The 13,886-nt window shown below is 35.9% G+C and overlaps 1 protein-coding gene across 1 annotated transcript; it reads right to left on the bottom strand.

The window, feature by feature from the left end:
* Window positions 1–141: 141 nt before the first annotated feature.
* Window positions 142–13,851, bottom strand: LOC144966487 (CXXC motif containing zinc binding protein-like). Its single transcript, XM_078903093.1, has 7 exons — window positions 13,709–13,851; window positions 12,045–12,128; window positions 9,000–9,056; window positions 6,848–6,929; window positions 4,014–4,123; window positions 3,449–3,514; window positions 142–288 (listed from the first exon to the last, which is right to left on the bottom strand). Exons 1-7 carry the CDS (start codon window positions 13,709–13,711, stop codon window positions 205–207), a joined length of 486 nt encoding a protein of 161 aa, XP_078759219.1. The 5' UTR covers window positions 13,712–13,851; the 3' UTR covers window positions 142–204.
* Between the last annotated feature and the right edge of the window lie 35 nt (window positions 13,852–13,886).

Below are 13,886 nucleotides of genomic sequence, written 5' to 3'. Positions count from 1 at the left end.
TGCAATTTTTTTCAAATTATTGCAAATTTTTGAGATTTTGCATATATATTGATATTTTACCACTGACCCAGTGATATTGATAGCTATATCTGTCCTGCACTGTACTTCTCAAAATAGAAGAAAATTACGAGAACAAGATAATAATAGTCAACATTCATATTTTATTCACTTTATCATTGGCACTTAAATAATATTCAGACTCAGTTATTTCTTCACTGGTACAAACTGGTATTTCACCTCTGTAATACTAACGGACTCTCCAGCTTTCTCATCATAATCATACCATTCCTGAAAAAAAAGAAGATAAGAAATAGGATGTAAAAAACAGAAACCAAGATATACTTGTGTGGGTCACACTCATATTATTACTCATATCTCGTCTTGCAAATAAATAGAAATATAGATTGTAACTCAATTTTAAAAATAAACGTAAAGATTTTATTTCACTTATTTAATTATAATATTAGACTAAGGGAATATTAGTAAGATTTAACAGAACTAATTGACACATAGCAGATGCAGGCTCAAACGAAATATGTTAGATAACGTCATATGGTACACCTGAGCCAGCAACACAGCATTAGTTTGCAACCAATTTTTTTGATTTGCTTCCCATACATTTGATCTGAAAACACTAAACCATACAGGGTTCCCACTCTGTCGGGAAGTCGGGAAATGGTCCTGAATTTTTAAATTTCCTCAAGATCGGGAAAAAAACGGTCTTGAAAATAAAAACGGTCTTGATTTTTCTTGTCCGAGTCGGGAACTTTTAAATCGGGTGTGGTCATAAACGTGAAGTTTGGTGTCTTATTATTTACTTATTAACCCAGTGATGATAATCTCCCGCTGAATTTGCAGTGTCAAACATTTTCCTCAAAACCACAAAATCACCATTATGTCTTATGTCATAATTTGTGCTCAGTTTCCTGAAATTTGGTGACGGTCCCGTCTTTATGACGTCGGGCCAGACAATGTCGCCAGATGTCACAGTTGATACAGAAGACCAGTGGTGTTCTTTGATTAGTTGATGGTTGAAGGGGAGGGATAAATGGGTCTTGATATTTTTTTCTCTGATCTAGGTGCCTATTGCCTTTTTAATTTCTCTCTTCTCTCTCTCTCTCTCTTTCTGACTCTCTGTACTCTCTCTCTCTCTCTCTCTCTTTGCCTCTCTTTCTGTTTCACTTTTCTTTTCTTTTTTTAAACGTAGAATTAATAGGGTCAATTCATAAATTATTCTGGTAGAGAAGTCTCCCCCCCCCCTCTCTCTCTCTCTCTCTCTCTCTCTCTCTCTCTCTCTCTCTCTCTCTCTCTCTCTCTCTCTCTCTCTCTCTCTCTCTCTCTCTCTCTCTCTCTCTCTCTCTCTCTCTCTTTTTTTTTTTTTTTTTTATTTCTCTATCTTTATTTCTTTCGCAACCATCCATTAAATAATCTGGTTATACAGAGATACAATAAAGCAATGGTGATTGGCTTAGTTTACTCTTCCTTTTTTTTGCCTTTGGACTATGGTTTGAAATTTGAGAGATTCTTTGGTTGTATTTATAAGCTGCATAACCACTAGGTTTCCATAACAAAGATATTGTAGCCTGCTTTATAAAGTGCAAATCAAAAGAAAACAACACTTTCTGGCCTTTTATTTGAATATAACGTAGGCCTTTAAAATGTTATGTGAAAAGGACAATTCATTAAATGTTTACAAAAAGTAAATTTTTATCTAATGATAAGAAGGGATTTACACGAATAGTAATATATCACATATAATACAAAACGTTCCTGTTATTTTTTACATTTTGCTTGTGTTTGAAAGACCGAGAAATTTTCCTCCTTTTTGATAAATTACTATTATCATCACTGATTAAGCTATGATAAGTTAACTGCTAATCGCCATGCCTGGTGGAACATTCCAGGAGTTCTGGACCAAATATTCGGCTTTCAGACTGGTTAAAAAATACAAGCATACTGTATATTGTGTAAAAAGACGATTTATATCAAGACCATTGGAAGGTCTGCTTTGACTTTCCACATGCAAGGGAACAATCACAAGTCACTAGCATTGGCTATATCTAGGAGTGACAGGGGGTCGTTACTTAACTTAGTTGCAAAGCCGTCTACGTCTACTAGCTCTTGCGCTTCTGATTCAACGCAGGCATAGGTGATGCCAAAGCCTTCATCATTAGATAGTTGTGTGTGTAAGTCTGATGTCATTGATGCTGAGATTTGGTGGCACGTGTGGACGGCAATGAAAAACCACTCTGCCAGTTCGAATGAAGACATTGACTACTTTTATTTGAAACAAAAGTTCAGTCAATACAAAAATTTAGTTGTGGAGAAACTATTGGCTATTGGTCTTGAAAAAAATTTGGCAGTCTTGCATTTTGAAATGGGTTTTGAGTGGGAACCCTGACTATAACATATGCCAGAATATCTTATTCTTGTGTTCTGGAGAATATATCATGCTGAAAGAATTATCATTTTTGTTAACGAAATAAAAATTGTTAGAAAAAATAAACAGTGGGCATTAGGGAGACCTTTGTTGAAAGTGTTCTCCCTAATGACTTTTCTCTTGAAATTAGGGGGCCTCCCTCCCCCCTCCCTATGAGAGTCCCTGATAAGTTAAGCTATGGAATCTTTGAGGCAATTTATCATCAGTCAAAACTTCAGCTATTTGTTTTTCTTCCTATTGCAGTTTGGCCATTCAAAAGTTGAATTTCTCGCATTTTAAATTCTTTTTGGCAGGCATTAGGTGCTGAGCAAATTATGAAATATCGAGTGTTGCATTAGACAACCAGCTATTTATGCGAAACAAAGCAATGCCATGAGAGATATCTCATAGAAAATATTCCCTGCATTGCTATAGCACCGATTCTTGAACGTTTACTGATGCAAATTGCCTCTTACTTTGTACCTCTGTAACAAATTCCCAGATGAAATACTGAGATTTCAGTTGGGGAACAGAATAGGTGGAGGAGTTGTTCCACAAGCAGGATGATTGTGAGCATGAGGGGCGAGATATGAGGAGGACATTACATATTTCATCATTTGGCATGAACCCCCCCTCCCTTCCCCTCTTCTCTCTCACTCTCTCATTGCATTCAACGACCATCTTAGCTTGTTAAGTCACATTTGATGAGGTCATTTTGGCCAAGAACTACCATCCTCAACATGACTCAAAAGGTCTTACTTTCATGTTTTGTCCTCTTAATCACAATTGTGTAACCTCAGTAGCATTGAATATTTTTTCGATTAACGGACAACTGAATTGAGCAAAGCCATCCTCCTATTGGCTAGTGGTGCACTGGTACTCACTGGGATCTCTCAATGTCAGCATTCAGAATGCCCTCTGCAGGTCTCACTAACCACTTCCAAAATAGACATAGTTTCGACATTGACTCTCGACAGAGTGCTCTTGTACAGAGTATATAAAGTGAATGCTTGTCATAAAATTACTCACCATCTGCCCTAAGTCAATTTCAGAAAACACAGAGTTGGATTCCTTTCCTTCAGCCTCCCATCCAACCTGAAAAGTAAATGATTAAAAATTGTTACATTAATCAACTTCAAATACTTGTGACTATTCCATATAGACAAAGCTTGGCACTGATATAGTGGTCTATGGTAAAACGTTTATAATGCTCTGACTTTGCTAAGTAGAATGCTGCACATTTCCTTTGACTAACTAACTGATTTTAAAAATGCGAAACCTGATTTGTTGGCACAAGAATAAAGTATACGTTTCATGTATAAAATATGTTTTCCTTCAATAAGTGAATTCATTACAAAATCCTCGCCTTAATGCCTAATTAATAAGATTATTGGAAACTTCATAATAATAATAATAATTATCATCATCATCAAGTGGGTGCGGATCTGAGACAGATATTGGCAATCATGGCTCTCCAATCCTCCCAATCCTTTGATTGGCTCAGAAAGTTTGTGTCCTGACCTCTTTCTCAATATTGCTCTTCATAATAGCCTTACAATTTAAGTGCTAGTAATGTTATTGTCTGAAAACTTACTCTTGGTGAAAAGTCAGTTACACTAACTCCTCTGCAGTCAAACACAACGATAGTTTGAAATTTCCCACTTGACTCTTCGGAATATGGCTTGATAGAATCTTTTATAATGGCTATAGGATAAGACAAGAAAAAAGTCACAAAAGAAAAAAAAAAGAAAGAAATATAGGTTACATCAAGAAGGCCATACAATATTACATATAATTACAATGTCATAAATATAAACAAAAACACTTCCGCCCTCTAACTGATTCCCTCACGTATCTAGTCAAAGATGATAGATCAAATTCAATATTCAAGCACCTTAAATTGATACTAATTTCTAGGTTTGTTTAGTTCAGAGATTTAGCTTGTGACTCCAAATACACTGCAGTTCGCTTAAGATAAACTCCCGGGGACCAGAGAGAAAGTTGATCTTATTATTATTATGGTTTATTTTAATCCAAAAACTCGAGGGGAACAACATTTCAGTGAAACAAACGCTTGTTTAAGTCCCCCTCTAATAAATACATCAGAAAGATGACCCATTTTCCTGTTTTTAATTTTCACTAGATTTATCTTTCACAATGCAACATGCATACAATTGTCTAAACGCAGAGAAAGGCGGAATGAGAATGAGAAAAAAAAGTTGGGGAGTTGAAACACTATCATTACTAGACTGAAAAAAAAAGGGTGAGCTTTTATATAGTGCAATACAGTAGAATTACCTTAAACCGAAATTTTGGGGACCTTCTAAACAATTTCGGTTTAAAGACATTTTGGTTTAAAGCAAGTTCCCGTTTTGCAATGTTTTTCAATGGTAGTAACTTTTTAAGGAATTTGCTCATTTAATGGTATCATGGGTTTCCCGTTAAATGGAGTTGTTGAATAAATGCCGTCTTCGTAACCATTAATTTTAAATTTTTTTTGTGTGTTTTAAAAATATTTTTGGGGATTTCGTTTTCAATTCAAAATTGTTGAAAGAGTTGAGTTCGGGATGCCGTGTTTTTTACATATCTCTGTCTTGATCAACTTTTTTTTCATCGACTTCACATAGTATTTTAATTTTAAACTCCAACATGTAAGCATAGTGCTTTCTTTTAGACATCTTTTAGTAAAATGCAAAACTAAAATAAGATCGAAAGTTCTTGTGCGATAATTGATAATGAATGACGCGCAGCTATTCAGAGGTGAAGTGAAATGGAAATGAAAAGGCGTGTCAATGCTAAGCTGTCTACTAGGCATCTCTCTTTTGTTGAAAAGCCATTAGGTTCAAAGGCCTAATTTCATAGACCCCCCCCCCCCCTCTCACACACACACACTTAAACAAAGTGGAAATGAAATGGCACGTCAATGGTAAGTTGTCTAAACCCCCCCCCCCCCCTTCCTTATTCTCGTGTTTAAAAGCCAGTCAGTTCCAAAGCATCAACACACGAGCGAGAACATCTCGCTTGCGTAATTCTACACCCCAACTCCTCCTCTTTCCTCATTTTTCGCCTGCCAGTCACCCGCTGTCTTCCTTTTCCAGTCTGCGATTGTGGTGTTGGCCGAGCCCAAGTGCAGTGTTTGCCTACCCCCCACCCCCACCCCACCCATCACCCTCATCTTATACTTACGCTCTTTGTTTAATATCGCCGGGCATTATTACGTGTGGCCACCTTCCCCAATTTTTGAAGAAAAATTGAGAGAGAATATAGGAAGGTGGTCTCAAATTGTTTCGGTTTAAAGAAAGTCCTTCTTAGAAGTATTTCGGTTCATCAGAAGAATTTGTACAAAGATAATGAAGAAACTAGTACAATTTATTAAATTCTTTGCGGTTTAAGGTATTTTTTGGTTTAGCTTCTTTCGGTTTAAAGTAATTTTACTGTATATCCACAAAATGTGCTCAAAGCACTTTACAAGGGGTCCCTGACCAACAGCAACACTTAACATATAGGATGAAACATGATGCCTGTTAGGTGACATAATCATTTTTTTCTGACAGAGATGACTCTGTTAACGACCAGATACTCATTTTATACCCGAGTACGGTGAGAGAATGTAAGTAAAGAGCCTTTTCCAAGGACTCAACTATGCGCTGAGCAAGGCTCGAACCCAGGACTTTCTGATCGAAAGCGAGTATCATACCACAAGACCACATATCCGCATACTAGATGGTCTAGGCTAGCTGCGCAATAAGTTCTGGTTGTGGGGTGTGCATAGATGACAATGAGGAGGGAAGGGCAGGGACGATAGGAAGAAGCACAAACCATATGGGAGCAATAGCACAAACTCATGTGCGTGTGCGTGTCATGTGGTGACAGCTTGTGTATAGTGAATTCAGAGGACTTATACACAGATGAATGTACATTCTCTGGTGAATCTTTGCACACACAAGTTGAATATGAAAAGAAATTGTTGTTTTTCTATTGCATCAATCATCAAGTGAATATATTGCGCAACATTCACTAATCATGCGAAAAGGACTTTAAAAGAGGTCCCTCGCCAACAGCAACACTTAACATGTAGGACAAGACATGATGCTTGTTATGAAAAATTACCTTTTTTTTCAGACACAACACTGATAACCACTAGGTACTCATTTTACACATGAGTACAGTGAGAGAATGTGAGTAATGACCCTTTACCAAGGACTCACTATGCGCTTCTCGAACTCTGGACATTCCAGTCCAAAGGCGAGTGTTATACTACAAGCCACATAGAATATTTCTGTTTGATATTCACGTAATGGTTAATGTTAATCCCATTCCCTTGTCATAGTATAACCTAAATTTGTTGGCTAGTATATAAAACTGAAACCAAAAAAAAAAATGCTACCAGAAACTAAATTTTTTTAAACATAATGTATAAAAACATACCGATTGAATTTTCCCGTCTGCACAGTTTGCACTTAAGAACAAGACTAGCTTCCCCACGGCCTCCAGTGAGGGGTGCATTTTCCTTTTGACAAATAGAGTTAGAATAAATCTTTTACCACACATTTAATATTCTGAGAAATCAAGCTTTTTTGCAACGGTATGTTTGTTGCCGAGGGCAGATGCAAAATACAAAGTGTTTCACTGTACTTTGAGCATAAAAAGATTTCAAATTAACTGAAATCTTTAAAACCTCCCACTACTCTCACTATAATGGCATGTTTGGAAACTTGCCTGCTGTTGTCACAGTTTCTGCAGTATCAATTTTACATGCTATGGTCACAACAATCATATGATAGTGCTATCCACCACTCAATGATCACTTTAAGGTGCCAAGGTGTGACATCCTTGCCCTCTTGATTCCCTCATCTCTCATTCGTCTTTAGTGTTTCATTCACCATGTTTTATTGACTGAGGGGAAATCCAAAACATCCAAATTATCTGTCTTCTATTCCATATTTTATCGTTATTTATTTTTTCCAGCAGGTTATGCTTGAAGAATGAAGACATGATCACCCTAACAGAAAGCACGGAAACTTTTGCCGTGAGAAATGTACACAACACTATCTTGACATTAGCTTACTGGCCTCTTTAAAAAAGGTCTACATACTTTGTCCATGTCCACATTAAACGAGTGTGTCAATCACAAGTCAAATATAGAGAGAGATAAATCACTATTAACATCTGACAGCTGACAGGCAACATACTCAAGAGTACAAGCCATGATGGACAATGATGAATAGAATTATAAAAACAAAAATTATGAAATAATAGTGCTCAACTTTTTGATATAAGGAGCTATATAAAATATTTCAAGTATAATTTTGATCAACTTCTACAATATTGTTTCGAACATTCGCTCTCATTAGCACATTCTCAAAGTATTCTAGTTGGTTTGATCATCCCAGATGTTACCAACTTTTCTGTTCCATCTCTCCTCCACACATATCCCAGAAACTGTAACTGCCTCTTTCTGCTGGTATCTATCAGTAATTTCCTTCTCTCACTGTTGACAGTACGTCCTCATTGTACATAATACGTACAAATACACTCGAGCACGGAAATCTCGAAATCACGGAAATCTCAAACTCGGTACAATTCCCCATTTTAATTGTTCTATTTTGTTAGTTTTGACAACACGAAAATCTCAAATTTTTCCGGGCCAACACGGAAATCTCGAACAAACTGGACTTTCCCTTGCGGTCCGTTGAATTTTTTTTTTTTTTTTGTGAATTGTTTGTGTTAACGGAAAGGAAAGATGCCATCGCTCTCCCCCCAGCGCTAAATGTGTTACACGTGCGTGTGTGTGGCATATATTATATGTGTGGGTGTGTGTGCATGCTGAACTGAAGGGGAATGTTTGACTAGCGTCTTACACACCTGTACTCCATCATTACCTCACTTTATGGTACTTAATCTGAGGTGCCAGTACATCGCAAAATGACAAGTATCGCAGGGACGGGAAACTAGCAAGGCAGCGATTGCCGACGGCAGTAACTGTTACTTATTAAAATGATACAAACAATTAGGGGTGGGAAAGTGGGGTGAGAGCAATGCCCTCCCTCTCTCTCTTTAGCCTGCTATGGGTAAGAGGGAAGAGCATGTTAAGTGAGGAGTGATAGTGATTTTAGGTACCGGATTCGTAGGTAATGACATTGCGTGCTGTGTAATCCACAATGCGATATACTGGCTTTGTATTTTTATTAAGCACACGCGTTGGGAATTGTCATTCCATTTCAGTCATTGCACAAGACAAGACGCACTAAGGTCAACACAAGTGAAAACTCTCTTCATAATTTTGTAAAAGATGGCAGAGAAAAAGAAATTGAATTGTCTCACCATCGAATCTTGACAGAGTTCACAATAATGGAGAGTTATCATTATAATATGACTTTTATCAAGACCACCCACATTTGCCTCCCTCATATCCTCTGTAAAATACTCATTACGGAAAACTCTAAAACACGAAATCTCGAACAAATAGGCCCGGTCCCGACTTGTTCGAGATTTCCGTGCTCGTGTATATAATTGAGCAAAATAGATTTTTTAAAAACAAAAAAAAACAAAAAAAATTTAAAAAAATAATAATACTCACACTGAGAGAACAATAGACAAATTCAGGAGTTTCTTCACCACAGTGAGAGCAAGTAAGCTGTGATAAAATTAAAAAAACAATTAAAAAAGGAAAATAGTTACATAGGACTGCATGGTGTTTTTAAAAATGTGAAAAACTTTTTCTTAAGGTGGGGCTTTATGCACCTGCATTTGTAAAATAACACACTGCCGTTCAATTCAATTCAATTCAAATATTTATTTATTGTCGGCATTTTAAAAACTGTTTCATAGATAATGTAGTCAGGCTAATAGAAGCCTTTGACCGACATAGGTTTTAAAACATAGTGCATAAAAATACATAGTAATACATTTTCCTTTAAAACATTCCCTCATCAAGATTCCAATCATGACACACAAAGAAAAGTAACATAATATTATACATATATATATATATATATATATATATATATATATATATATATATATATATATATATATAGACCGGTCTATATATATATATATATATATATATATATATATATATATATATGTACGGTTAGATTAATTACAAATATTACATTTGCATGGCTGGCCATTCCATGAGAGGATATGATTTTTGAAAACATTAAAATTTGAAATTTTCCTGATGTGCTCGGGAAGTTCATTCCAAAGCACAGCAGCAGAATATCTGAAAGATCTTTTGCCATAAGACGTTGTTCTGACCCTTGGAATATCAAGGAGGTTTGAATATCTAAAATTGTATCTGTTATTTTTCAAAATGACCATATCAGATAGACAAGGAGGAGCAATTTTGTATAAAATTTTTAACGTTTCCAAAGCAATTGTTCTCATTCGTTGGGGGTGTATACCTACAAAAAGAAAAAGAGGCTTCTCTTCTTATTTTCTGTAAATTGTCCCATCTACGTGCATGAGTTTTGATAGTTTTAGATTGTAGTTCACGCTCTTTAACGAATGCCAGTGTACAATGATAATAATTAATAATTACTAATTGGCCGTTAATAATTATAAAAGATCAAAGGTGAAAAGAAACATGATACATGAATACTGATCACAATGACCAAACTATAAATAAATAATTTTTAAATATTAAATTCAAAGTTTTTAAAAATAAAATTAATAATAATAATAATAATAATAATAATAATAATAATAATAATAATAATAATAATAATAATAATAATAATAATGATGATGATGATGATGATGATAATAATAATAATAATAATTCTAGTCTTCAAACATATACATATCTATTTCTGTCAGAAGTAAAACCAGAAATGTATTTCTTACATCTCCTAGTCACCATCAACAGTTATCAGGAATAATTATGCAAAACTATCACAAAATCCTGGCATTATCACATAGGTAAAAGCATTGAATCACTTAATAATAATAATATTAATAATAATAATAATAATAATAATAATAATAATAATAATAATAATAATAATAATAATAATAATAATAATAATAATAATAATAATAATAAATTAATTCAAAATATTAAAATATATTCAATAACTATAATAATAAAAAAAGATTATTTTCATTAAAATAAAAAAATTATTAATTGTCCACAATGGGAATAGAGCCCAGTACTTCAAGGTTAGAGTCTGATACTGATAGCTTAACCACTGCATTACAGAGCCACATTCATGATGATATTTAATCATAGAACATTATTTTACCTTCAACACAACTGCTATTTTGTGGTTTTAAAATTTAGATAGCATGTCGTCAGCGCTTGTTTTATAAATTTTTTTTTATTAACAAAGACTTGCAGATGCCACAAGATATCTTTTGCCATGTCCAAGTACAGAAACACAGCATCGATAATGAATAACACTACGTTTCCTTAAACACTAAATACGGCTCTCTCTCTCTCTCTTTCTCACTCTCTCTCTATCTATCTACAGTGCAACCTCTGGATAACGACAACCCCTGGATAGCGACATTGACCTCTGGTCCCGAATTTTTTGCTATATGTTATAAGTAATTAAAAAACCCAAATAGCGACATACATTTTAGTAAAACCCCTGTTTAGCTACATCGTTATAACAATAATCGGCAGTTGATGCCGATGTTTATTACCCAAACATCGGCAACTCGAACTCTAAACGCCCTTTTCCCCTCCCAATGAGATTGCTTTGTTACCGACCAATCAGAACACATGTTTACTACACTGTGTGGAATCTGCGCTTGCTCACAGCAAAGAAGTTGATCAGTCGATAGTACTCTCAAGGGTCCATTAACCGTCCATGATAGCTACCTGTCTGAGGTCAGTTGAGGTTAACTGATATCCGGCAATGCCGTGTTCAATGGAGACAATTAAGGATATTTATTTATACGTAATATGTTGAAATAGTCGGGGAAAGCAGTAACAGCTTCTTTCACTGTATTATTTTCATATGTTGTTTGTTTTTTTTAAATATCGCAAGACTTAGGTCTACTGATTTTTAAGTGCTTGTAAATTTTGGTGCACTTAAAAAAGTATCTTGGTATTCAAATATCATCAGCAGTATCGTATGGATTTCATTTTAATTAAAATCAAAACTAGATGTGTGCATCTATGTTCTCGTGGGAATTTGTCATATTGGGAATATATTTTCTTGCTTTATTCTCAGTTTTGTTAAATGGTGTTCAAGTACTGCATGCTTATGATCAAAACAAAAGACAATACACATTTGAAAGTGAAATCGAAACTGGTTAGAAAGAACGAAGTTGATCTCACGCAGGTGCACATGGTTATGTGTCCATTATTTTTCAGGATGGCAATGTTGTGAGTTTCTTAGCCAAGCGCATAGCATCTATACTCTTTGTAAAGGATATATACTCATTTTAACGCTTTTGGACGTGTCTTCTCTCAGGCACTGGACTGCGCATCGCACTGTTGTTAGTTATTCATGGGTCTCACCAAGCCCCTTTTTCCGCCATCTTGAAAACCCCGGAATAACGACACCCCTGGATAACGACATAATTTTCTGGTCCCGGGCAATGTCGTTATCCAGGGGTTGCACTGTATCTATCTATCCTACCTCCCTATTGCTCCAGATAACAAAATTACCTTCAGGTACCATCTGAAATCTTCCCCAACAGGAGAAAATTGTGATAGGTTCTCAAGCTGGGCATTTAATTGCAAACCTGTTTTCTGTGGAAAAATAAATATATTCACCTAAATAAATAAATAAATAAATATTGAAATTAACACATTGCAAAACTCATTGAGTGTGGAGAGTTAAAGAAATGACAAAACAATAACAAAAATAAAACGTACTGAAAAAGCAGCACTTTATCAAATGCTGGTGGTCCCCAAAGCTCAGTTGATGGAGCACTCACTTCATACAAAAAGGGACCAAGATTGATCCCAGGTGCAATCGAGATTTTTATCTAACCCCCTGTCTACCCAGCAGTGAAAGGGTACCTGGGTCTATTAGATCTAGCAAAAAGTACTTTGAGATAGACTATTCAAAGGATAGCAAGCAATTGCTATTGCTCATTTCACACAAGGGAAACCAGGGGTAAACTCCTATAATTTATAATATAATTGTTTTTTTTTTGGTTGGACTACTTCGATAGCTCTGGCAGAATATCCTTCCGCCTTAGATTGACGGGTCATTTTCCAATAAGCTGATCAGGAAAATATACTTTTACAGTTTATTGAACACAATAGTATTAGGTAGGTCAAGACATAAAGGGGGGAGGGGGAGGGTTTGGCTCCCTCCTCCCAACTTTTAAGATTTGAAAAGTTATTCGCACCAGTCTCCAGCATCATTCCAATGCTCTACACCCATAGAACTAGTTTAAAAAACACTGCATGCTTTTGGTGTTGTGCTAAAAATTGACTGAAAATTTGTGTGACTTTGACTTTGTGTTGAACAACTGATAAGCGTCATGGAAACCAGTTCTGATGGTGCAGTATCCTCCTCATCTGACTATGCATCTGCCTTCATCAGATCGGTAACAATGGCATCGACAGAGACATCACCGTTAACCTCAAGGTTCTGATCAATTATGATAATGTCCTCAGCCACTGTGTAAAGTGGCAGGAGATACTAAACTGATAAAGGCAGGCAGAAGTAGGGCCAACTAATTCAACTAATTGGTTAAAAATTAATAGTGTTAAAATTGAGTTTGTATATAGGGCAATATCCACTAAACGTGCTCAAAAAGATTTACAAGGGGTCCCTGACCAACAGAAACATTTAACATGTAGGACAGGACATGACGCCTGTAGGCGATATTACAATTTTTTTCAGACAGAGACAACGCTGTTAACGGACAGGAACTTATTTTACACCTCTTTACTGACGTTCTCTCTCATCATACTCAGGTGTAAAATGAGTACCTGACCGTTAATAGCGTCACTGTCCAACATCGCCTCACAGGCGGCATGACCCGTCCTACATGTCAAGTGTTGCTGTTGGACAGGGTACCCCTAAGGTCTAAAGCGCTTTGAGCACATATATATTGCCATTGCGCTAATTTTATTATTTTAGCCGGCGCCATTATTACTTAGTGTTTCCCATCAGTTCTGATATTGCAAGCAATGGCAAACATTGTGTTACATAAGGTACTCTCGTAGCTTTAGTTTTTGAGAGGGTTTCATTAGATTCAATTACAATTTCATCCAAGTAAGCACCCACCCCCCCCCCCCCCCCCCAAAAAAAAAATGTTAATCCCCTCTTTAGGCGTGATGTGAAACTACGGAGGTCCTTCCGCCTTACTCACCATTCTTTTCTATGTATGCTTTGATCTGATTCTAGATCACTAGATATAATTAAGCAGTTTGGAAGAGGATTGGATACCCTCATTAGTTGTACAACCAGGGAGCTCTTACTGAACACCACACAAAACCAAACTTCTTTCGTTTCTAATTCTTAGAAGGCTAGTTAGACAACTTTTTAAA

The sequence above is a fragment of the Berghia stephanieae genome, chromosome 1 (assembly GCF_034508935.2).
Source record: "Berghia stephanieae isolate SIO BIC M18660-M18661 chromosome 1, UCSD_Bste_1.3, whole genome shotgun sequence".
Lineage (NCBI taxonomy): Eukaryota > Metazoa > Mollusca > Gastropoda > Nudibranchia > Aeolidiidae > Berghia > Berghia stephanieae.
Note: the sequence above shows the minus strand (reverse complement) of the source record. Positions and strands in the feature narration are given on the sequence as shown.